The sequence below is a fragment of the Macrobrachium rosenbergii genome, chromosome 37 (assembly GCF_040412425.1).
Source record: "Macrobrachium rosenbergii isolate ZJJX-2024 chromosome 37, ASM4041242v1, whole genome shotgun sequence".
NCBI classification, from domain to species: domain Eukaryota; kingdom Metazoa; phylum Arthropoda; class Malacostraca; order Decapoda; family Palaemonidae; genus Macrobrachium; species Macrobrachium rosenbergii.
In genome coordinates this window covers 18,456,537-18,484,036 of record NC_089777.1, presented here as the reverse complement: position 1 = coordinate 18,484,036, position 27,500 = coordinate 18,456,537, and the positions used below count along the sequence as shown (strand labels likewise).

General features: G+C 34.8%; 1 protein-coding gene across 1 annotated transcript in view; it reads left to right on the top strand.

The window, feature by feature from the left end:
- LOC136825171 (uncharacterized) overlaps window positions 1-27,500 on the top strand; it is a 68,030-nt gene that overhangs the window by 19,388 nt on the left and 21,142 nt on the right. The window contains exon 2 of the mRNA XM_067081197.1: window positions 15,256-15,421. Within this exon, the coding sequence (XP_066937298.1) occupies window positions 15,256-15,421 (166 nt within the window). The remainder of the gene's footprint in view (window positions 1-15,255; window positions 15,422-27,500) is intronic.

Here is a 27,500-nt window from a genome sequence, read left to right as displayed (position 1 = left end):
ACCCTCACCCTTGTTAAGTGTCAACGCAAGGGCAGTGCTTTCTAATGAGTGAGTTCGGGAGCGTTCTGGACAGACTTTGGTCGTCGTTGTAGTGAGAATTATAATGGTGGTTTAATCGTTTTTTTTTTTTATTTAGGGAAATGTTTATCTGTGATTGATGTCTTTTAATGTTTTGTTTCATTATTACAGTGATGTTTGTTTCTCTTTAACGGCGAAATGGATTGTTTATGATGTTTAGATAAGGATTAAAATGTTTCACAACATTACATATACAAAAGATGTATGTGTGTGTATATGTATATATATATATATATATATATATATATATATATATATATATATATATATATTACACATATATATATGTGTATATATATATACATGTACATATATACATATATATATATATATATATATATATATATATATATATATATATATATATATATACACACATACACACACACATATATATATGTGTATATTTGTATATATATATATACACACACACACACAACCACATATATATATATCTATATAAGGAAATGTGTGTGTGTGAACAGATTACAACCAGCAAGCCTCTCCCAGGGAAAGGAACAGAGCAAGCGAACGGGTTAATTTAATAGCAGCCCATATTAAACCTCGCTTTAAACGCTCTTTCCTTATCTCCTCGTCTGGATAATCCCAACTATACATCAGCTCCCCCCCTTGGCAGAGCTCACCTAGACATTCATTATATTCAACAGGCAATCTAGAGATTGGGGATTGTCGAGAGCCGTCGAGGTGGGGAGGAAAAGAGAGAGAGGCAACGACGAGGACCTCTTTCCTAAATCAGGTATTCATAGGCGAGGATTTCTGTTCCCCATATGTAATAGGATTTTGGGTGAAGGAATTTCTCTGGAGGGGGTGGTGGTTGGGGGGGTTTTGGGAGGTCTGGTCTCACCTTACCTTGTTGGGAGGGATGAGGGGAGTCTAGTTTCATATCAGTAGTCTCTTGTATATGACGAAATGGAACGTGAACAAGACTTCATACGTAGGCAAAGGGTTGAAATGGCTTGATTTGTGGGTTTAGGCGTTCTTTGTACTTTGAGATTTGTAGAGATAGCTTTGACTTAAGACAGCGTTGCTGATATGGCTTAGAGCAGTGCTTTGAGTTCTGACTTTGATGGTGGTGTAATATCGTCAGGATAATTTCAGAGGAAAAGTTATTTGTATATATATATTTGTATATATATAATGTATGTATGTATGTATACATGTATGTAATCATGTGTATGTGTGTATATATGTATGTATATATACAGTGTATATATATACATGTATATATATATATATATATATATATATATATATATAATATATATACATACTGTGCACTACATACATACATATACATATATATATATATATATATATATATATATATATATATAATATATACATATATACTACATACAAACATATACATATATATATATATATATATATATATATATATATATATATATATATATATATATATATATAATACCATCTACATACAAACATATACATATATATACACACATATAAAACATATATACATATACATATATAACCATAAATAATACACATACATATAATATAAGTAATATATATATCTACAGATATTTATTTATATATGTATCCACACAAACACAAACACACTGAACGATACACCTACACCCTACACCCCAAACAAACTAAAACGAAAAAAATACGAAAACACCATCTTGTTAAGCGAAATTCCCCCAAACCTCCAACTCATCCCATAAAGCAATCACCGGAAACTTCCTTCCCTTACGTCGAAACCCCTTTTATACGAGAAATCAATTCCCTCGAATCAATTACCCCCGTTGAATAGATACATACCCCTTTTGCTGTCGATGCTTTATGCCCCTGGAATATAATTTCATGGCTGTTGTTAGTTCGTTCGGGTGTTGGCTAGTTTTCCGTCTTCTCTAGACTGTATTGATTGTTTGGTGTGATTTGCTTTTGGAAGGAACTGAGGGATAAAGTTCTAGGTAGGGGTATGTATGTATGTATGTATGTGTATATGTATATATATATATAATATATATATATATATATATATATATATATATTATACATATATATATATATATATATATATATATATATATATATATATATATATATATATAGATATATATATATATATATATATATATATATATATATATATATATATATATATATATATATATGTATATATACATTATTGATATATTATATATTTATATATATACATATATATATATATATATATATATATATATATATATATATATATATATATATATGTATATGTGTGTGTTTATTTGTGGGTTATTTCAATGTATGTATTGAGAGAGAGAGAGAGAGAGAGAGAGAGAGAGAGAGAGAGAGAGAGAGAGAGAGAGAGAGAGAGAGAGAGACAGGTTGCCTCACGCATCAAGACGGTAGTGTTTATTTCTGGGTTATTTCATATATGGAGAGAGAGAGAGAGAGAGAGAGAGAGAGAGAGAGAGAGAGAGAGAGAGAGAGAGAGAGGGAGGTTGCCTCATTCAGCAAGACGATAATTTTTATTTGTGGGCTATTTCAATATACAAGTATTGAGAGAGAGAGAGAGAGAGAGAGAGAGAGAGAGAGAGAGAGAGAGAGAGAGAGAGAGAGAGATAGTTGATGCATGCAGAGAAAAACATTAACGTTAATTTGAAAGTGATTTCAGGATTTGTAAAGTATACCATTTATATAGAGAGCAAAATTGTATCCAAAAAAATGTTTCAAATAAACGACAAAAAAATTAAATAAAAATCTATCTAACCTACTGAATTTGCCATCCACAGGCAGAACAACGAACGTAATAACTGATCTTTCCAAATCGTGAAACTACAAGAAATCAGTAACTCAGTTCAGACAACCCTACCTAAACTTTCTACAAGCAATATACACCTGGAAAATAATCAACATTTCTTAGTATTTTTCAAATACAAAATACTGTAGAAATATCACTAAGGAATTTTAATATGTAAAGTAATATAGATTTTTTGTATCACGTATTCTTTAAACCCACAAACATACCCAAATAAGCCTAGGTTTGTTTACCTTCCCGTCTCCCCGTCTCTCCGTCTCTCTCTCTCTCTCTCTCTCTCTCTCTCTCTCTCTCTCTCTCTCTCTCTCTCTCTCTCTCTCATCTCCCTTCACTTCCGCCCTATGCAAATGCGGTCACGTTAGAACCTAATCAACTGACTCCAGCATCATAATAGAAATTTCAGCCCAGCAAACTTTTATACTTTTCTTTTCTTCGTTTTTCTTGGAGGTCCTGAATTTTTAGGCCTAATGCTCGAGTGGGTACTTGAGTCGAGTACGAGTCAATTTGTTTTTTTGGGGGGGAAACACGTGGATTAGGAATGGAGGAATCTACGTCTGTATTTCTAAAGGAAGATGAATTTTCTTTCAGTACTTTTTGTTTGTCCGCACTTTTTCTGTCCGCCCTCAGATCTTAAAAACTACTGAGGCTAGAGGGCTGCAAATTGGTGTGTTCATCATCAACCCTCCGATCATCAAACATACCAAATTGCAGCCCTCTAGCCTCAGCAGTTTTTATTTGATTTAAGGTTGAAATTAGCCATAATCGTGCTTCTGGCAACGATATAGTATAGGCCACCACCGGCCCGTGGTTAAAGATTCACGGGCCGCGGCTCATACAGCATTATACCGAGACCACCAAAAGATAGATTTATTTCCGGTGGCCTTGATTAGACACTGCAGCGGCTGTACAGAAAACTCGATTGCGCCGAAGAAACTTCGGCGCATTTTTTACTTATTAATTAACTTGGAATCTACTTAACTTATACACTTCAAAGATGTATTAAGTTAATAAATTTTCATTGACTGCATAATGTAACAATAAAGCAGTTAATCTTGTGATTTCCTTAATTATATTATCTGCTTTAAATACTGGAAGTACATGGAGAAATTCCTCTCCATTCCAGGAAGCGTATGAGAATTTCTCCTCTATTCCTGGAAGATTGGCAATTTACCCTCTATTCCAGGAAGTCTATGAGGGTTCCTCCCCATTTCAGGAAACAGGTGTGGAATTCACCTTCAATTCCAGAAAGAATCTGATCATTCCTCCTCTATTCCAGGAAGTATATAAAGGTAATCCCCCCTCCATTCCAGGAATTGAATATGGTAATTCATATTCCATTCCAGGGAACGTCTGAGAATTCCCCTTCCATTCCATGACGTATATGGGAATATTTCCTCCTCCACTCCAGGAGGAAAATAAGAAATCCATATTCCATTCCAGGTAATCAGAGAAAATTTTCCTCTTCCATTCCAGAAACTAGATTAGGTGACATCCATTTTCCATTCATCTCCCCCCATTCAGAAAGCAAGAACAAGTTTGAATCAATCTCCCATTCCAAGAAGTCTACGAGAATTCTCCTGCCCTTCCAGGAGGTATATGCTGGAATCCATTTTCCATTCCATGAAATCAGAGAAAATTCCCCTTGCCATTCCAGAAACTAGATAAGCCAATTCATCTCCCATTCAAGCAAGAACAAGTTGGAATCAATCTCCCATTCCAGGAAGTCTACGAGAATTCTCCTGCCCTTCCAGGAGGTATATGCTGGAACCCATTTTCCATTCCAGGAAATCAGAGAAAATTCCAGAAACTAGATGCCAACTCATCTCCCATCCAAGCAAGAACAAGTTGGAATCAATCTCCAGAAACTAGATATAGAATCCATTTTCCATTCCATCTCCCATTCGAGCAAGAACAAGAACAAGTTGGAATCAATCTCCCATCCCAGAAGGCACAAGAGCCATTCCATCTCCCACTCCAGGAAAGCGTGTAAGGGAATTCATCATCAAGAATTCCTAATGCCCGACCGTAATAGAGAAAGAGGGGAGAGGATTCCTTCTTCCTACCCTTCTGTACGCTCTCTGTCTACGAGGGGAACGCCTGCATTAAACTCGCGGAGCCGAGAGAGAGGGAAAGGGGAAACAAACACCATTTTAGAGAGAGAGAGAGAGAGAGAGAGAGAGAGAGAGAGAGAGAGAGAGAGAGAGAGAGAATCGTTCTTTCCTGTGTCTGGAAGGAGAGGAGGAGCAGGAAGGGAAATGGGGAATTGGTGAAGTCTTGGGGAAGCTTAGCAGTCTGAACCTTCTGGTCTTGTGTTGTTGAAGACTTGGTTATTCTGGTTGCAGTGGCTTAGTCAGATTGACTTTGTCATTCTGATTACTGTGGCTTTGTCAGAATGACTTTGTCGGTTATGTAACAGTGGCTTTGTCAGAATGACTTTGTCATTCTGGTTACAGTGACTTTGTCAGAATGACCTTGTCGGTTATTCTGGTAACAGTGGCTTTGTAGTCATTCTGGTTACAGTGGCTTTGTCAGTTCTGATTACAGTGGCTTTGTCAGAATGACTTTGCCATTCTGATTCTGATTACAGTGGCTTTGTCAAAATGACTGTCAGGGGTGAAATAGAAGATTTGTAGGGACTTTTTAATACTTGCGTGGGTTATATTTAAAGTTTATTTAGTATGTAATTTGTAAAATGGTCTTATGCAGGATTTTATATTTAATTGAAAGTGTTCCTAACCTACATACACAAAAGGAATTTTCAAATTTGGAGCTTTTTGTAGTCATAAAGTGTAATTCAATATTTATATTCATAAATCAAATCCATCATTATTAACTATAATAATAATAATAATAATAATAATAATAATAATAATAATAATAATAATAATAATAATACTAATAATAATAACAACAACAAAAAAAAGAACATGACATCCAGTATAAATCTAGATATGGCCTACCCTATGCCTCCATCATACTGACACGACAATACAGATGATATACACACGCATACATAAATATTCATATACAAACTGACCGTAAGGATACAAGAAAAGAATAAGCATTCCATGTAACTCTCGTAGTACAAGTTTCAATATTCATGAAATGGAACTGGGTTATACGCTGGTGACACGCTCTAGACCCGAGTCATACTTTCTGAGTTTTGAACAAATATTCTCACCGATTGATTTGTGGATTAATGAAAGGTCATGACAAAGAGATTTTGTATGTTACATTAATCTCAGGGTAATTCACATATTAGTGTTATCGAAAGTACAATGGTCTTAGATACTGTGTTAGGGATATTAGGTCATTTTACAAACTGGAAAAATCAGAATTTATTTGAAAATTCCAAATTTGTCACAGATATGCATTTTTAGATTGCATAGGACATACAAGTCTTCATGTAGGAGTTTCCAGCGTTTGTATATTGTTAGAGAGAGAAAATAAAAGAAGAGAAGAGAGAGAGAGAGAGAGAGATTTGAAAAACCTTTCAGATAAATTAGGGTCCATCAGCATCCAATTTTTCTAAACACAGGCCCCCTTTTTTCACCTTGTTCTGCAATGCAGTCTTATTTTATTGTCATCAGATCCCCATGATGAAGTAAAAATTTAGATAGATCTCTCTCTCTAGATAGATAGATCTCTAGATATTCTCTGAAGTTTCTCTCTCTCTCTCTCTCTAGATCTCTCTCTCTCTCTCGTCGGAGTTTAAAAAGAGAGAGAGAGAGAGAGAGAGATAGAGAGAGAGAGAGAGAGAGAGAAATTTATATATGAAATAATACCGATTATATATATATATATATATATATAGAGAGAGAGAGAGAGGAAATGAAAAAGATCTATTATTATATAAAATATAAAATATAGAACAGATTATATATAGTCTTCATATATATATATATATATATACAGGGTCCATAGCATATATTTATAATACAGGCCCTTTTTTTATATATGCAAATATATTATAAAATAAATATATATATATATATATATATATATATATATATATATATATATATATATATATATATATATATATATATATATATATATATATATATATATATATATATAGACCTGTAACGAAACAAGGCTTACTGTATGTTACAGTCGTCTGCGTCCTCTAGGATACATGGGAGAGCTCGGATACATAATATCGTCTATGTATTGTTGCTTTGGGGGAACGTTACGACGCTCAGAGCCTTTGTATAACATCGCCATCGCGCGAATATATTCTCAGGAGAAGTGACTGTTATTGGGCATTTTTCTTACGCCCTCTGCATATTTATTTTACTTTCTTTTTTTCTGTGTGTGCATACCCTCTCTCTCTCTCTCTCTCTCTCTCTCTCTCTCTCTCTCTCTCTCTCTCTCTCTCTCTCTCTCTCTCAGAAAACATGGTATTCAAGAAATCTAGGATATAGGGAAGCGGATTAATTAAAGAAAATACTCTCTCTCTCTCTCCAAAATGCAAAAGAAACTATCTATAGTTGTCTTTTTAAAGCTATTTCTCTCTCTCTCTCTCTCTCTCTCTCTCTCTCTCTTAGAATGGTAAGTTCACTGATTCTCAATATAGGAACCTAAGTTTTTTATCAGTAATAAATTACAATATTTACAAGAAACTATCAAAAACAGAGAGAGAGAGAGAGAGAGAGAGAGAGAGAGAGAGAGAGAGAGAGAGAGGTGGTTTTAAACTGAAGTATAAAAACAAGAATAAATAGTTTCACTGTACTTAGAGAGAGAGAGAGAGAGAGAGAGAGAGAGAGAGAGAGAGAGAGAGAGAGAGAGAGAGAAATTGTTTTAAAAAGAAAACACAACAAATAGTTTCTTTTGTACTCTGAGAGAGAGAGAGAGAGAGAGAGAGAGAGAGAGAGAGAGAGAGAGAGAAAGTATTTTCTTTAGGATATAGGGAAACGTATTAATTAGATTTCTTGAATATCATGTGTTCTGACGAGAGAGAGAGAGAGAGAGAGAGAGAGAGAGAGAGAGAGAGAGAGAGAGAGAGAGTACTGGAGATCTATCTATTTCCCACTGCAGACTCCCCGCCCGAATATGACATTCTGCATTCACAGCGTCAACAAAAAACAAAGAAAAAAAGTTAAAAAAAAAAAAGTTACTTAAGCTATTGTTTTCCTGGAACAGTTTTTTTTTAATGAAGTCTTTTGTTCCCCGTCGTTACTGCAAAGCCGTCACTGAAGGACATTGTTTTCCAAAATATAAAATGATTTTGTTTTCCAAAATATAAAATTGTTTTGTTTTCCAAAATACAAAATTATTTTGTTTTCGAAAATACAAAATTATTTTGTTTTCCAAAATACAAAATTATTTTATTTTCCAAAATATAAAATTTCTTTTTCCAAAATACAAAATAATTTTGTTTTTCCAAAATATAAAATTATTTTGTTTTCCAAAATATAAAATTATCTTGTTTTCCAAAATGTAAAATTATTTTGTTTTCCAAAATACAATATTATTTTGTTTTGCAAAATACAAAATTATATTGTTTTGCAAAATATAAAATTATTTTGTTTCCCAAAATATAAAATCATTTTGGTAAGAAACAAAAGCAGTGCTGGGAATCTGAGTTTGTGTTTCATAAATTTTTGAGGTTTTATCATTATTATATTTTTAAAACAAAATGACTTGAATATATCTAATTAGGCCTTAGGCTTCACCAGGATTGAATGATAGTAAGCCTATGCAAAAAAAAATAAAATTTTTGCAAGGAACATATGTATAGTACGCAGTACGTATGAAACTGACTTATGTAGCAAAAACTGCATTTCATAATACAAATGTATAGTTAACTACAAAGGAAAATTACGCAGGTATAATAAACTGCACTTGAAAATAACACAGTGTATGATGAATATAACGGGAAACATCACAAAAATCTATTAAAAATTATTTAACTACAAGAACGGACTTCAGCATAATTCAGCAAATCATGGCCGTGTGGTTTAATGCGCGTCACTGTATAGCCCTGAGTTCTTGTCTTCCGTGGTTCGAGCCCATGAGACGAAGAACTTATTATCAACTAAAAAAATTCCCCTTCGAGGGTGACATATATGAAAATATATTACTTAGCCTAGGTAAATATGAATTGGATATTAAAGGACGTTTGTACACTTAATGCCTGTGTATGAATCAATGTGATGTGATATAATTCATTTATATATATATATATATATATATATGTGTGTGTGTGTGTGTAAATATAAATATATATATATATATATATATATATATATATATATATATATATATATATATATATATATATATATATATATATATACACACATAACAATATATATAACCTCAAACATAACTTGAACTCTTCCAAACAGGCAGTATATTTGTCTCCGAAAACTGCTAAGCATTTTTAGGAATTGGAAAACCAGTTAGAAGTCTGAAGGAGGCGAGACTCAATGTCCTGCGAGTCTCTTTCAGACGGGAAACTTTGGAAAACAAAGTCTTATTTCACTGAGGGTTAATAGTTCTTTTTTTTTTTCTCTTGTATTACTCAAGGGGAATATTTTTGAATATTTTTTATCCTTTTGGTTGAAATGAGTTGGTTGCTACAAATGCAGAATATATATATATATATATATATATATATATATATATATATATATATATATATATATATATATATATATATATATATATATATATATATATATATATATATATATATTTATATATATACAAATATATATATAAATATATATATATATACATTATCTGTTATATATACATATTCATATACAATACACATATACATATATACATGTATAAATCCACCAGAATAAAAGCATCAAGAAATCTGACAACCAAGCATATCAACAAGCTACTCAGGCTACGTAAAGTAGTTCAGGCAAAGACCACCAGAGATGAACCTCAAGAAGTATTTCATCTCCACTTCGTTTAACATTCGAGCTTTCTTTTCCGTTTTCTTTCTTTTTACTTATGTTGGGGAGGGGCAGAGGCAAGGAAGGGGAGGGGGGGGAGAGGGGAGTTGGTACTACCATTTCCCCTCAAGTGATGAGAAGTTCCTCTCGATTCCTACTCGTAATTTCATTCCTGACTGGTTAAAGTAATTCCAGGATTTAACGTAAATTACGTTGCTTCTTCTTGAATTGGCTCTCAGGTAATTCAGGTGACATTGGCGTGTCCTTTAATTGACAAAATGCCAGTTAATAAAATTCCGTTTGGAGACATTTAAATGAATACAAAAAAAGGCTATTTTAAACCCTCATTGACTTTTACCACTAATTAACTTAGAACTATCAAAGGAATATAAATATATAAAACCCAGTATTCATTTCTGACGTATATCACATTATCGTATTATCAACATTTCATTAACATATTCCGGAACAGCCGAACGAGATTCAACCTGACATCAGCCATCCTACTTAGGAATGGAATGGAATACAGAGTTTAGGACAAAGGCCAAGCACTGGGAACTATGAGGTCATTCTGAGATGGAAAGGAAATTGAGAGTAAAAGGTCTGAAAGGTGTAACAGGTGAAATAATTGTTAGGAGAGGGTGGATAGCATTATGGAAGAAAGAAAATATGAAAGGAGGTACAGCAAAAGGAACGAAAGGGGTTGCAAGCTAGGGGCGGAAGGGACTCTGCAAAGAACCTTTAGTAATGCCTACAGTGCACGCCGTGAGGTGCACTGGCGGCACTAACCCTCATCCTATTTTAGTCCTAAAGAGGAACCACCAAATTTCTCCCTTTTCCCCTTAAATAACTTCAAAAAAATCCCTTATTAGATCTCAAGCCAATGAAGCGAATAATCACATCCTTCCTTCTTCATTGAGAGGGACTTTCTCAGGCCGTTAGCAGGTAGTCAGATTATTCGTGTAAATTATTCGTATTAACTATTCGTGAGGAAACTTTCGGTGAGAAAGTTCTGATCGACCGCAGGATTGAATGTAGAAGTGAATTGAATTTAGAATTTAGGCCATAGGCCAAGCACTGGGGCATATGAGGTCATTCAGCTGAAAGGTGTAACAGGAGGAAAACCTCAAAGCAGTTGCACTATGAATCAATTAGGATGGAAGAAATTGAATATGAAAGGAGGTACAGTAAAAGGAACGAAAGGGGTTGCAGCTAGGGGTCGAAGGCACGCTGCAAAGAACCTGAAGCAATGCCTACAGTGCACCTCTAGACTCAACGACGTAATAATCTATGGGACAATTAATTTGAAAAGTGGTCTTATAAAACACCGCTGCTCAAACAATATAGTTTATTATAATTTCATTTATTATAATTTCACTCTGATTTTCACTCCAGCAAACGTGTATACTTTCACTCAGAAAAATGGGAGGTTCAAAATATAATTATCTGAGGCTATGGGGAAAGGTTTCACTCTCATTAATCATTTTTCTCTCTCTCTCTCTCTCTCTCTCTCTCTCTCTCTCTCTCTCTCTCTCTCTCTCTCTCTCTCTCTCTTCACACACACACACGCACGGAAACAAACTACCCATATACAGCCAAGCGTTTACTCTTTGTACTGGAAACAAACTACGGAAACTGTCAACAAATAATTTTGTTGTCGTCTGAAATTTGTTGTTCAATTGCAAACATTTTGAAAAATAGTTCCCGAACAATTAAGGTGTGTTTTGGCCATTAGCGTAAAACGTGGATGCTGTACCAAATAAAAAAATATTAAATGAATATTTGGGTTCTATAGGGTGGTGCTCCTTGGAGCAAGAGCCCGTGCTGGCACAAGGCCACCTTAATATGACAACAGCCAAGGTTGACTTCTCGAATGACAAAATTCAAAATATGATATTACCTTATCACGAAAGTTTAAGTATTAACAATTAGTACAAAAAGTCTACTATAATAATAATAATAATAATAATAATAATAATAATAATAATAATAATAATAATAATAATATAAGGTTACAAAGCGTAACAGAAATACGGCTCTAACTGTTCATTAAAACTCGTCACAATAACAGAACTGCTTTCAAAACCTTTCCTCCTCCTCCTCCTCCTGCGCCTGCGCCTCCTCCGCCTCCGCCTCCTCCTCCTCCTCTTCCTCACTCCCTTGCTCCCTCTTACTCCCTCTTACCCCCCCCACCTTTTTCTCTCACCAATTTCCTCCTTTCTCCTCACTCCTCACTTCCTCACCACCTTTTCTCTCACCCGTTTCCTCCCTTTTTCCTCACCCCTTCCCCACCCCCTCTTAGTTCCTTAACCTCTTTCTCTCACCAATTTCCTCCTTTTTCCTCCTCCTCATTTCCTCACTTCCTCACCCCGTTTTCTCTCACCCATTTCCTCCCTCTTTCCTCACCCCTTCCTCCCTTCTTACTTTCCTCTTACCTCCTCACCCTTGTTCTCTCACAAATTTCCTCATTTTTTCCTCCTCCTCACTTCCTCACCACCCTTTCACTCTCACCCATTCCTTCCCTTTTTCCCTCACCCCTTCCTCCTCTAATATTAATCAGCGCCTCTCATCCATAATTCCAGAACAGGGAACAAACTCGGAGTAATTACCTTTTGCCTAACTTTGTTAGGAAGAAAACCCGAACTTCGCCAGTTAAATTTAAGAGAGGAGTATTTGACAAAGTTAGGTTTAAGAATAATGGACACGAAAATTGATGTTTGCCCCTTTCGGTGAAGTCATGTATTTGTATATGTATATGCATAAGTATATGTATATGTATGCATCCTAAAATGCTTCTCCTCATATCACCCCTTAGGAAAAGTAGTTCCATCAGTGCACCTTATGCGGTGCACTGTAGGCAATAATTAGGGTTCTTTGGGGTTCTTTCAAACCTTTTTACTGTCGATTTCCGTTTCAGCGTTGAATGACCTCTTAGGTCCCAGTGCTTGGCCTTTGGCCCAAATTCTATATTCAATTCAATTCAAATCTCTTCATATCAGCAAAGTCAAGGTTAAGGTTATGAATCACTGGGCATGGTCATTATTTGGACTGGTGACCGCTGAGAATGTCGGACATTGTCGGCATATAACCCGGTTAAGCATCCAGTTTAGTTGAACGGTTGTATAAACAGAAAAATAAAATAAATAAATAAAAAATAAGTAAATATAAATATACAAATTTGAGTGATTTTGCATATATGTACATGTATAGGATTGCCGATGTGTATGTACAGAGAGAGAGAGAGAGAGAGAGAGAGAGAGAGAGAGAGAGAGAGAGAGAGAGAGAGAGAGAGAGAGAGAGAGAGAGAGATTATATAAACAGATAAATAAATAAATAAAATAAAAAATACGTAAATATAAATATACAATTTTGCATGTGATTACACATATGTGCACAGGTACATGAATGCAGATGTGTATGTAGAGAGAGAGAGAGAGAGAGAGAGAGAGAGAGAGAGAGAGAGAGAGAGAGAGAGAGAGAGAGAACATCCTTCCTATCCTACGCCAGCCTACATATTCGCTCAATCCTCTTCATTGAAAAAAATATAAAAAAATTTTTAAATTAAAAAGTATGTTAAAGTTTTGTTTTCCAAGAACAAGTCTTCAAAACTGTTTTTATCGTTCTCTTGACACTTGGAGGAGTAACGTGACAGCACTGTCTCTTCAACTCTAGAGTAACTTTCTAAAGTTACTTTCTAAAGTTACTTGAATTAGATAAAAGGAGCGAAATCCACAGAAATGTCATGGAGGAAATATGTCAGATTCAAGTCCATTTTCTCTGTATTTCTTTAAAAAAAAACTAAAAATAAAAAATAAAGGGAATTTGCAGTTTATCAAGGGCTTCCTAACCCCGGCCCCCCTCTTCAGAGTCCCTGTCCCCACACAAATAAAAGAATTGATTACCTGGAGTATGTGAGTAATAATGGGTTACTCTGAGGTCTGAGTGCTGCTTGAGTTTGTGAGTGGTTGGACGAATGAATGAGAGAGTTATTTTCGCAATATTTACAACGAGAAAGTGTAAATTTACAATAATAATAATAATAATAATAATAATAATAATAATAATAATAATAATAATAATAATAATAATAATAATAATAGCACAGTGTATATGAGAGAATTAGACGTGCTGTTGGCGAGTCTTCTGTTTGGATGTATGAATAGTTAATTTAAGTATGAATGTGGCAATGACTTGTTTCTAACCTGGAGATACCCCTGTTTGTGAAAATTACTTAGTATGGAAAATAACTGATAGCAGTAATTTAACAAATAAATAGGTTTTTTCGATAAATATTATCCTAATGTTTAACAGATTTCACAGCAATTCCATTATATATATATATATATATATATATATATATATATATATATATATACATATATATAAATATATATATACACATATATATATACATAAAACATACTATATATATACATACATATAAAATATACAAACATTTATATATACATATACCATATACATATATAAAAAAATATCTATATAATACACATACACATATATATAAACAAAATATACATATATACACACACATACATACATATACACATATACATATATAAACATACACATCTATACATACATAGATACACATACACACACACATATAAACAAAAATATACACATACACGTATACATATATAAACATGTACACATATAAACAACATACATACACACATACATATATACATATATATATGTGTGTGTGTGTGTGTGTGTGTGGGTGTCCGTACAGATTAAAACCAAAACCAACTTTCATATTTCTTTACCCAAAGCCGTAACAGATAGTCGATTGGAAAACAATTTGGCTAAATTATTAAGAAAGTTTTCTGGCCCGTGGTCTTTAAAACAAGAAACTATCGGGAAACAATATCCTGATATCTTTTTAAAGACGTGGGAATTCACTGGGTGTTTAGCCACTGTGGGCGTGAAAGTTATGCAACGAGGAATAATTAGTTTTTTTGGAATCATATGCTCGTTATAAAAATTTTTTAACTTGCTCGTGAAATGGGACGTATTTTTAACCGGTTTAGAAATGGCTGATATCTACATGGTATTGTATGCTGCGTGTATGTGTGTGTGTGTGTGTGTGTGTATATATATACATATATATATATATATATATATATATATATATATAAATATATATATATATATATATACATACATATATATATATATATATATATATATATATATATATATATATATATATATATATATATATATATAACAATATATATATATAGCCCTTGACAACGAGACCTAAAACCCACTCTACTAAGTGAATAATAAAAATAATTAATTACTCCACATAACAGATTCTCAAACTCTACATCTAACACTTTCCCAGTACATAATGTGTACATATATACCTCTTAATGACATTCAATATGTGATGCATATTTAACTTCAAAACTGTTTTAGTCACAAAGAGGAATCAGACTAGTTTCCCTTCCTCCTCGAGAAGAAGAAGAAGAAGAAGAAGAAGAAGAAGAAGAAGAAGAAGAAGAAGAAGAAGAAGAAGAAGAAGAAGAAGAAGAAGAAGAAGAAGAAGAAGAAAAGATATTTTCTACTTCCATTCCTGTCCTACGTAAACCTCTCTGAGTTCTCTGTCACTCAAATTACTCTTGAGGAGAGTCACTTCAGTCACTTATAATGTTAATGACCTATTCATTACCTTTCTTTTGCCCTAGAGTATCTAAAGAATTAATTATACTATGTTTAGGTACTAATATTCATATGAGAAGGATTTAATTACTAAATGCAGCGTAAGTAATGCCATTAGTATTATCAAAAATGTTTTTTATAATCATTCTGTAACTGCTCATAGCGCTAATGAGCTATTCATTAACTTTCTTTTACCCTGGAGTATCTAATGAATTAATTATACTGCGTTTAAGTACTACTAATCATATAACAATTATTTAATTACGATCTGCAGCGTAAGTAATGTCATTCGTTTCATCACGAATATTTTTATAAAATCATATCACCTCACGTCATCCACGAGATGACGTGAGATGACATGAGAGGTATACCTCATATAGAAGGCCTCTTTTATCAGAGGTGATTATAAACAGACAAAGAGGGCATCAAAGCCTAAAAAGTATTTCTAAACTGAGAGTAATTATAAGAGAGAGAGAAATAATTTCAGAGCATCTTATCAAAACTGAAGAATTATGGCAAATTATCCAAATTTTATCATCCAGAGAGTGTTGTATTATCCAAATTTTAAAGAGAGAGAGAGAGAGAGAGAGAGAGAGAGAGAGAGAGAGAGAGAGAGAGAGAGAGAAAAAAACTTGACGAATCTCAAAACTGTCAGACGATTGTACCCTAGTCCTAAAACTTATTGTGGTTTTGGTAAACCACTAAGGCATGACTATAACTAATTATATTTTCATATCAAAAGAGAAATATAGTTAGATAGCACTTTAACCCTGATTTTAATAAACTATAACCACCCACTTTCAAACGTACGAAAGCAGAAGTTAACTATCGATTGAAATTCACTGCTAAATTACCCCCAACAATCCAATTTCAATTTCACATTAGGTAAAGTTAATTATTAATAATAATGAACTAAAATTCACTATAGCGTAGCGTATTGTCTTTGGACCTATTTCACAATCATAATTGTAATTGGATATTTTAAAACTATAACCTATTTTACAACCTATTTCACAAACATAGTTGTAGTTGGATATTGTAAAACCATAACCTATTTCACAATCATAACTGTAGTCGGATATTGTAAAACCATAACCTATTTCACAAACATAATTGTAGGTGGATATTGTAAAATCATAACCAGTTTCACAACCTATTTCTCAATCAATTGTAGTTGGATATTGTAAAACCACAACCTATTTCACAACCTATTTCAAAATCATAATTGTAGTTGGATATTGTAAATCCATGAGATATTTCACAACCTATTTCAAAATCATAATTGTAGTTGGATATTGTAAAACCATGAGATATTTCACAAACTATTTCAGAATCATAATTGTAGTTGGATATTGTAAAACCAAAACCAATGAAGACACTCATAATTGTAGTTGGATATTGTAAAGCCATAACCTATATTCACAATCATAATTGTAGTTTGATACTGCAAAACCATAACCTATCGAACAATCATAACTGTAGTTGCCTGTTGTAAAACCATAACCTATTTTACAATCATAATTGTTGCAGGATATTTTATAACCAAAAACCTACACTCACAATCATAACTGCAAATGGATATTGTAAAACCAAAACCTACATACCTGCTTATTTTAGCAGTAAAATTTAAGAAAAAACTCAAAACTACGTAAAACCAGCACTTACCTTGTCGTTCAGCAGAACAAACTTCAGGCGGTAGTTTTTCGTGATAAAACAAAACACACATTTTTCAAATCTTCTAAAGACCAACTCGCAAACTCCACTTGTCTTTTAATGGATAAACAAAAAAAAAACACACGATACCTTGTTGTTTCTACAGAACAGTCCCGATTATATCTGTCAAACTTCAGGCAATTTTTTTTTATGATTAAAAAACACACGTTTTTCAAGTCTTCAAAAGACCAACGCGCAAACTCCACTTGTCTTTTAATGGATAAAAAAAAACATGGCAAAAAAAAAACACGATTTCGAATCCGAGAAAAAAAAAATAAAAAAAGCAGAATAACGCCATGCGCATTTCCACCTCTTAAGCCTAACGTCCGTTAACGAATTAGCCAATTGACCCCCATTCCCTGCCACGCCAACTTTAATGACGTCACTTTACAGTAATGCAGGGATGATGGGTCCACCTGTTAAGTAACGCTGGACAAAAAAAAAAAAAAAAAAAAAATCAGGAACCTGAAATGGCCTCGTCGTGAAAAAGAGGTTTTTTGAAACTTTTTAAAACTGCTTGTTTTTTTTGATGGGGAATGGCATCGTTGTAAAATAGTTTTTTTTTTACTTTCAGAAAAGGCTGTTTATGAATTGAATTGAATATAGAATTTAGGCCAAGGGCCAAGCACTGGGACCAATGAGGTCATTCAGCGCTGAAACGGAAATTGAGAGTAAAAGGCTTGAAAGGTGTAACAGGAGGAAAACCTCAAAGCATTTGCACTATAAATTATTGTCAGGGGAAGATTGAGGAAAGTAAAATGGAAGGTAGAGAATATGAAAGGAGGTACAGTAAAAGAATCGAAAAAGGCAACCTGTTTTGTTTTTTTAAACTATTAAACTTTTTGCTGAGGTCTGTCGACGCAAGGTAATCTAGGAAGGTTTGATTACGTTTGATTTATATGATATATTTTGTTATATTTATTTTTATATATATATATGTATACAGGCATAAGGGATATATATATATATATATGTATATATATATATATATATATATATATATATATATATATATATATATATATATATATATATATATATATATATATAAATATATGAAACCAAACTCCCCTTCCCACGAAATCTGCTCCCAAAGGAAAACCGTAAAACATCTAAAAAGAACCGGTAAATTAACTTTTATGAACTGAACTTTAAAAGTAAATTACGCTCTCAATCCCCTTCCCCCCACTACCCCCTCCCCTACCCCAGGCACATTCCCGGCGAAAATATGGAAGAACTGAAGGCGTATTGCATTTCCTCCCAAAATAACTTAATCACTTTTATTCTCCGCCATTTATCCCGGCTGAAACGATCGCCATTTCTCAGCTGCGTAAAACGTTCCTATCATGCGTCTTCGATGTTTTGCACTCAGAAGTTGCTCCGGGGTGTTTTTGGGGCAAGAGCCCGTGCTGGAATGTGGCTAGGTTAATTTACGATTATAGAAAAACATCCTTGTCTAATGTACGTATATATATTTGTGTTTACAGGATCCTAAATGCATCAGAAGTATGTATTTCCCAAAGGTCCAATTTTTCTCTTCTAATTTAGGGACAGTTTTAGAGGCAAGAGCCCGTGCTGGAATATAGCTAGATTAAATTACGATAATAGAAAAATATTCTTGTCTAATGTACGTATATATATTTGTGTTTATAGGACCTTCAATGCATCAGAAGCATGCATTTCCCAAAGGAACAATTTTTTCTTGTAATCTAGGGACTGTTTAAGAGGCAAGAACCCGTGCTGGAATGTGGCTAGGATAATTTAACAAAAAAGGATAAACTATTCCTTTCTGATGTATGTATATATATATATATATATACATACATCAGAAAGGATGTATGTATATATATATATTTAAACAAAAATATATATATACTGTACATATATTTTTGTTTAAAGGACTTTAAAGATCACATAAGAGACGTGAATTACCCAAAGGACCAATTTTCCTCCTAGAATTCAAGGACTTTTAGGGACAAGAGCCCGTGCTGGAATGTGGCTAGGATCATTTAAAAAAATATCCTTGAAAAATATCCTTGTCTAATACAGCAATATATATTTGCGGTTTAAGGATCTTAAATACAATATCAGAAACATGTATTTCCCAAAGGCCTGAAATCACTATCGCGGGCCGTTTTCGGAGGCAAGAGCCCCTGCTGAAATGTAGTTAGGTTAATTTAAAAAATATCTTTGTCGAATATGTATATATATATATATATATATATATATATATATATATATATATATATATATATATATATATATATATATATATATATATATATATATATATATATATATATATATATATATATATATATATATTTGTGTTGAAAGGATCTTAGATAGATCAGGAACATTCATTTTCCAAAGCTTAAAATCACCCTACCACGAGCTGTTTCCGGGTTAGAGCCCGTGCTGGAATATGGTTAAGGTAGTCTTAAAATATAGAAAAACATCCCTGTCTATTGTATGTGAGGTATATATATATTTGTGTTTTAAGGATCGTCAATACAATATCTGCAACATGCATTACCAACAGGCCTGAAACCACTTTGCGGCGGGCTGTTTTGCGGGACAAGAGCCCGTGTTGGAATATGGTTAAGTTAATTTTAAAAATGGGAAAATGTCCCTGTCGAATGTAGGATCTTAAATACATCAGAAACATGCATTGCCCAAGGTCTGAAATCCCCCCTACCACGGGCTGGTTTCGGGGCAAGAGCCAGTGCTGGAATATGGCTAGGTTTATTTAAAAAAAAAATAGAAAAATATTATTTTCTAATGTGTATATATATTTGTGTTTAAAGGATCTTTAATTCATCAGAAACTTGCATTTTCCAAAAGCCTGAAATCCCTCTACCACGGGCTGTTTTAGGGACAAGATCCCGTGCTGGAATATGGCTAGAATAAAAAAAACATAAAAATATCCTTGTCTAATGTGATTATATATATATATATATATATTTCTGTTTAAAGGGTTATAAAGACATCAGAAACACGCATTTCCCTAAGACCTGAAATCCCTCTATCACGGGCTGTTTTCGGGACTAAGCCCGTGCTGGAATATGGTTAGGTTTATTTTAAAAAATAGAAAAATATCCTTGTCTAATATGTATATGTATATATATATATATATATATATATATATATATATATATATATATATATATATATATATATATATATATATATATATATATATATATATATATATATTTGTGTTCAAAGGATCTTAAATAGATCAGAAACGCGCATTTCCCAAAGGCCTGAAACCACTAATCGCAATACGAGAGCCGTTACACAACCGCCATCAAAGAATGGCCTGACTCTTCATTAAAAGACTCAAAAAAATAAAAAAAAAAATTAAATCCAAACTTCCCTCAAGAGGCGGAGCTTCGGGATTCCGAGAATTCCGAGAATTAATTCTCATTTGCCTCTTATTTTCTCTTTCAGCGGCGGAGCGGAGCAACACGCCTCATTAGGGACCGATTATAAGAAAGCAGTTCTCGTTAAGAAATGTGGTTTTTTGTTTTCGTTGGGAAATGTAGTCTTCGTTTGGAAATGTAGTTTTCGCCGAGAAATCCCTCTCAGAGTTGCCCATTAGTAAATATTGCGACGTTTTTTCGTTCTGCAGTAGAATACCTTTGGTGGAGGCTCCTTGGTCTTTGATTGTAATCGTTAATTATTGCAAGGTGTATTATTGCGTTGCAGAGGCGTGTGAAGGTGCAATTTCATTATTATTATTATTATTATTATTATTATTATTATTATTATTATTATTATTATTATCAATAAAACAAATTTTTCATAAGAGAAAAATACTACAACAGAATTAATTGCAAAAACGAAATGAAAACTGTGTCCAGATATGAAAGTTAAAGCGAATAAGCTCTGTAATATTTTAACAGTAGGACCTCTCTAATCTATAATATTTTAATGGAAATACCTCTCCAGCCTAAGTAATATTAATTCTGTACAAATATCAGACCCGGTTTTAACATTCCTTTTTTTATAAAACCTGTAAGTTATGACATCATTTCTAATAAAAAAAAATCACTACTGAAATATTTCAAATTTCAGATATCGGGCATAATTTTCACCGTATTAATTTCAAAAGGTAGCACGTTCTCACACCAGATTTTATGTATAATTTCGGATTTCAATATAAAAAATTACCCTACTATCAAAAGTCATTTTAATACATTGACATCAAAAGATGTCAGATTTATGAAAATAAAATACATTACCATAAAAAAAATCGTCAATTTTTTGGTAATAAAATTAAGATTTTATATTTCGACAGCAGCGGAATTCAAAAATCTCCACCGTAGAGGAATTGTAAGCATTACTAAAGGGTGTTTGCAGCGGCCCTGTAGCCCGTAGCTGCTTCCACTTTTTAGCCTTTTACTTTACATTCATTTCCACTTCCTTTCTTCAAGTTTGCTGTCCAACACCTCTAACTGTTACTCCTAAGTGCAGTTGTGGGATTTTCTACCGGTTACACCATTAGGTCTTTTCTGGATCTCTTTATTCTGCTGTCCAGCCACTCCAACTTCCTGTTTTCACTGTCTTTGGCACTGAGTGACTGAAAGTCCCCATTACTTGGCTTGGCAGCCTAAATTTCGTAAAATAAATACACAAGTAAAAAATGCGCCGAAGTTTCTTCGGCGCAATCGAGTTTTCTGTACAGCGTGTAATCAAGGCCACCTAAAATGGATTTATCTTTCGGTGGTCTCGGTATCGTGCTATATGAGCCGCGGCCCATGAAACTTTAACCTCGGCCCGGTGGTGGCCTGGCCTGTATCGTTGCCAGACGCATGATTATGGCTAACTTTAACCTTAAATGAAATACAAACTACTGAGGCAAGAGGGCTGCAATTTGGTATGTTTGATGATTGGAGGGTGGGTGATCAGCATACCAATTTGCAGCCCTCTAGCCTCAGCAGTGTTTAAGATCTGAGGGCGGACAGAAAAAGTGCGGACAGGATAAAGTGCGGACGGACAGACAAAGCTGACACAATAGTTTTCTTTTTCAGAGAACTAAAAATCAAAAGTTGTCAACTTCATGAAAACAAAATGAATAGTTTTATTTTTCACAGCGGCTGAATTCAATCTCAGATTTCAAAAAAAAAAAAAAAAAAAAAGATATTTTAGCATTAAAATCACAGAAATAAAAAAAATTTCAACACAATGATTTCCAAAATAGCAACTTTTATAAACAGTAGACATAATTCAAAACTTCAGATTATATGAAAAGGAGCAAAGGAATTCGACACTAATACATTTTTTCAACATCAAAAACCTTCCCGATTCAATTATGGAAACCCTTTAGTTCGTTGATCACGTATAAGGAAATATCTGTTGACTTGACGTGTTTCCTATTGGGAGGGGGAATCTCCCTCCATAAAGGTGGAGGGGAGGGAGGGGGAAGAGAGGGGGAGGGGGGGAAAAGGGAAGAGTGAGAAAGTGAGAGGAAAAAGATGGAAGTCTTCAACACGTATAAGGAAATATCTGTTGAGGTGACGTGTTCCCTATTGGGGGGGGAATCCCCCAAAAAAGGGAGAGGGAGGGAGGGGGAAGAGAGCGACGGAGGGGGAGGGGGAAAGAGGGAGGAGTAAGGAAGAAAGGGAAAAGAAGGAATTCTTGATCAGGTTAAAGGAAATATCTGTTAAGGTGACGTGTTCCCTATTGGGGAGGGGAGGAATCCCCTCCAAAAAAGGGAGAGGGAGGAGGGAGAACAGAGGGGGAGGGGGAAAGAGGGAGGGAAAGAGTGAGGGGAAAAAGATGGAAATCTTCAACACGTTTAAGGAAATATGTGTTGAGACAGCGAGGCCCTCATTGGAGAGGAGGGAAAAATCCTCCAAAAAAGGGAGGGAGCGGGAAAGGGGAGGGAGGAAAAGAGGGAGAAGTGAGGGAGAGAGGGAGGGAAAAAGAAATGGAAGTCTTGATCACATTAATGAAATATTGGTTGATGTGACGTGTCTGCCATTGGGGAGGAGGGAAAAATCCCCTCCAAAAAAGGGAGGGAGGGAGAGAGGGAGGGAGGGAAAGAAGGAGTGAGGGAGGGAAAGAGGGAGGAAGGGAGGGGAAAAATTATGGAAATCCTGATGATAACCTTTCGGGTCAGCGCGCGGGAGACGTGGAACAAACGGCCGGAATTAGACTGTTGACAGGCCATCAGTAACTATAAGATTTTCCTTTTGCATTATCGTTCTTTTTTTTTTTCCTTGGAAAGCCTTGCATAACGCCTTCATTAGTCATGGCGGCTTGCTTTTCTCCTCTCTCTCTCTCTCTCTCTCTCTCTCTCTCTCTCTCTCTCTCTGCCTGTCTTTAGAGTTGCTCTGTCGAAGGCTTTCTTAATGTCTGGGAATTGACATCAATTCTGTTGCCCGGAGAATCTAGTAATGTCTCTCTCTCTCTCTCTCTCTCTCTCTCTCTCTCTCTCTCTCTCTCCTTTTTTAATGCAGATTGTGTTTTATGAGTTAAAAATGAATCCTTGACATTTCCATTGCTAATAAGAATATTTCTCTCTCTCTCTCTCTCTCTCTCTCTCTCTCTCTCTCTCTCTCTCTCTCTCTCTCTGTGTGTGTGTGTGTGTGTGTGTGTGTGTGTCAAAAGTTCCCTTAAGGTATGCTTAACAATCTTTTAACTGCATATCTACAGTTATCCAATCTGCACTCAAGTATAATCGAGTATTTTATTCCAAGTTTACAGATATCCATCTGTTCTTATGCATATTCGAGTATACTACCTGCTATACTAAATCCCCCTTAATCCCTCCTAGACTTTCGATAATAGAAAGCATTATCAGAAATCATTAGCGAAAACTCGATACTAGGTACACCAACCACCCTTAATCCCTACTAGACTTTCGATGATAGAAAGCATTAGCGAAAACTCGACACTAGCTACACCAATCATTCTTAATCCCTCCTAGACTTTCGATAATAGAAAGCATGATTAGAAAGCATTAGCGAAAAATAGACACTAACTACACCAATCACCCTTAATCCCTCCTAGACTTTCAATAATAGAGAGCATTATTAGAAAGCATTAGGCGAAAACTAGACACTAGTTACACCAATCACTCTTAATCCCTTGCAGACTTTCGATAATAGAAAGCATTACTAGAAAGCATTTGGCGAAAACTCTCTCACGCCGCGAGCTTTCACAAAATCCTCGCGGCCGGAACGCCAAACTTCCCGAAAGAATATATATAAATCTTTCGCACCGAATCCCGGGCCTTTTAGTTAATGGAAGCATTTTACTCCCCCCGTCAAAATCAATGGAAGCATTTCGCAGAACTTAGGAAGGGACTCGATTCACTTCATGTGGCGGGAAATCACATGGCAATACACTCCTTCCCCTCCCCCTACACCTACCCCCTCCCTCCCCCAGCATGAGAAGTCAGGCAGACTTCTTCTTCTTCTTCTTCTTCTTCTTCCAATGTGACACTTTCGGAGTCAAATGGACAAAGTTTTGGCAGCGCGCGACGAGGCCAGGAGTGCTGGACTCAGTTTGTCACGCTAGGTACCTGGCTGGCTTTACTCTCTCTCTCTCTCTCTCTCTCTCTCTCTCTCTCTCTCTCTCTCTCTCTCTCTCTCTCTCTCTCTCTCTCACGTCATGTACTTGGTTATACCCCTGCATTTCTTCTCTCTCTCTCTCTCTATTGGTATGTTCACCTCCTCTTGAACAGTATCTCCACTTTTTTTACACAATAGGTATTCAAACAACTTAATCATTTGTCTACCTTTCGTTTTATTCATTCTAAAATTTCTTAAATATAATTTAAAACTGAACTAAATACTCATTTCTTTCTCCGGCAGGATTCATATGCCTCCACCTCTGATATTCAGAGATGTCAGAATATCTTTCGTAAGAATTTAGAATAACGAAGCTTGATTGTACATGGGAACACGCAAGTCACCGTCCAGTTCAGAGTGCCAGATTTCGAAATATGGACAAGACAAGTGTTCTCACCATTTGAGCATGAATAAGGTGAGAAGGTGAAATGTTAATATTAATGCGGACCGTGGACATTTACAAGTTTAAGTTTTATCGATGATATTTATTTACATTTATTTGTATGTGTATATATTCATTTATCTATTTACTTAATTGTTTATCTATTTATTTGTTTACCTAATTTATTTATTTATTTATCTAATAATTTATTTGTTTATCTATTTATTTATTTATTGTTTAAAGGAAAAAGTCGATAACCCCATGTCTATCAGAATTTTCCACCTACCCCTCCCACGCCCCCACCCCTCCCACGCCCCCACCCCGGCCCTCATTCTTCAACTCTCCCTCCCTTTACAAGAACTCTTTGGAGGTCAACTGGTGGACGGCGGAAGTGTGAATGGCATTCCAGTCATCTCTGGAAGAGGCGCGGCGATTCCAGCCAGACCCTGCCTGGAACCGTTCGCTTGAAATTCCAGCCCCTTAAACCTTGCCGGGTGCCAGGAGGCTCCTGGAAATATCCGATAATTAGATTCTTCCTGGAAAAGGGGAGCGAAGAAGAGTGTATTCATTTTTCGGGAGTCGAGGGGCGAAGAAATTAGGTCAGAGTCGAATGCTCGTGCATATATAAAGAGTGACTCTTTCCAGGGACGATCCAGGGACGAATGGATCCGACTCGTCCGGCAGAATTGATCTGATTCTTACGCTAGCATTGATCCGATTCGTACCTCAGAATTAATCCAGTATATACTTAAGAATTAATCCAGACACGAATTGATCTCACTCGCACGGCAAAACTGAGCCAACTCGTATGTCAGAACTGATCCTGCTCGTACGTCAGCATTGATCCAACTTGTACGTCAGAATTGATCCAACATATACATCATAATTGCTCCAACTCGTACGTCAGATTTGATCAAACATATACGTCAGTATTGCTACAAATCGTATGTCAGAATTGCTCCAACATATACGTCAGAATTGATCCAACTCTTACATCAGAATTGCTCCAAGATATACGTCAGAATTTATCCAACATACGTCAGAATTGATCCAACTTGTACGTCAGAATTGATCCAACATATACGTCAGAATTGATCCAACATATACGTCAGAACGGATCCTCATCATACGTCAGAACGGATCCAACTCTTACATCATAAGTTATCAAATTCGTACGTCAGAATTGCTCCAACACATACGTCGGAATTGATCCAACATATACGTCAGAATTGATCCAACACATACGTCAGAATTGAACGGATCCAACTCATACATCAGAATTGATCCAACATCGTACGTCAGAATTGATCCAACACATACGTCAGAACTGCTTCAAACTCTTACATCAGAATTATTCCAACTCTTACAACAGAACTATTCCAACTCGCACGTCAGAATTGATCCGCATTAGAACAAGCGACCGTAAATATTCAGAGTCACGCCGGACAAATAAGTCATTCATCAATCATTCATCAGTCATTCATTTGCATAGTGACTCACAGTGACTCATCACGGCTTCAAAGCCTGGACGAATTCGTTGGAATTTCAGGCTGGTGAATTTACTGTCAGAAAATGTGGGCGCTCTATATTCCACGGGTCTCGTTTAAAGGGAAGGGTTAGGGTCCTTTCTCTCTCTCTCTCTCTCTCTCTCTCTCTCTCTCTCTCTCTCTCTCTCTCTCTCTCTCTCTCTCTCTGTTCTCAGTTCTGTTTCCCCATTATTATTATTATTAATATTATTATTATTATTATTTTTAGGTATTATTTTATTATTATTAGTTTTTTATTATTATTATTATTATTATTATTATTATTATTATAATTACAGGTAAACTTTAGCTTCTTCCTCTCTCTCTCTCTCTCTCTCTCTCTCTCTCTCTCTCTCTCTCTCTCACAATCATCATTATTATCATTATCATCATCATCATCATAATAAAAACGAACCTTCTTTCGTAGTTTTTGAAACATAAATTTGTATACAAATACAAAATTGTTACAGATAATACATTTCTAAATATATAACTACACAAGAACTGTAATTATTATTATTATTATTATTATTATTATTATTATTATTATTATTATTATTTATTATTATCAAACATTATTATTACGGGTATAAAAAACAAACCTCATTTTCTCTCTAGTTTCTCTCTCTCTCTCTTTCTAGGGGCGTCAACACGCTCTGTGTATTCAGGAAATTACAGTTTCAATACTACCTCTGGATTCTATCGCGAAAAAGGAAATAGATCGTTGGCATTCCTAATCTGATAGCAGCAATTCGCTCTGTGTATCGAGCGATTTATCTTGTGTTTCAAACGAAATAA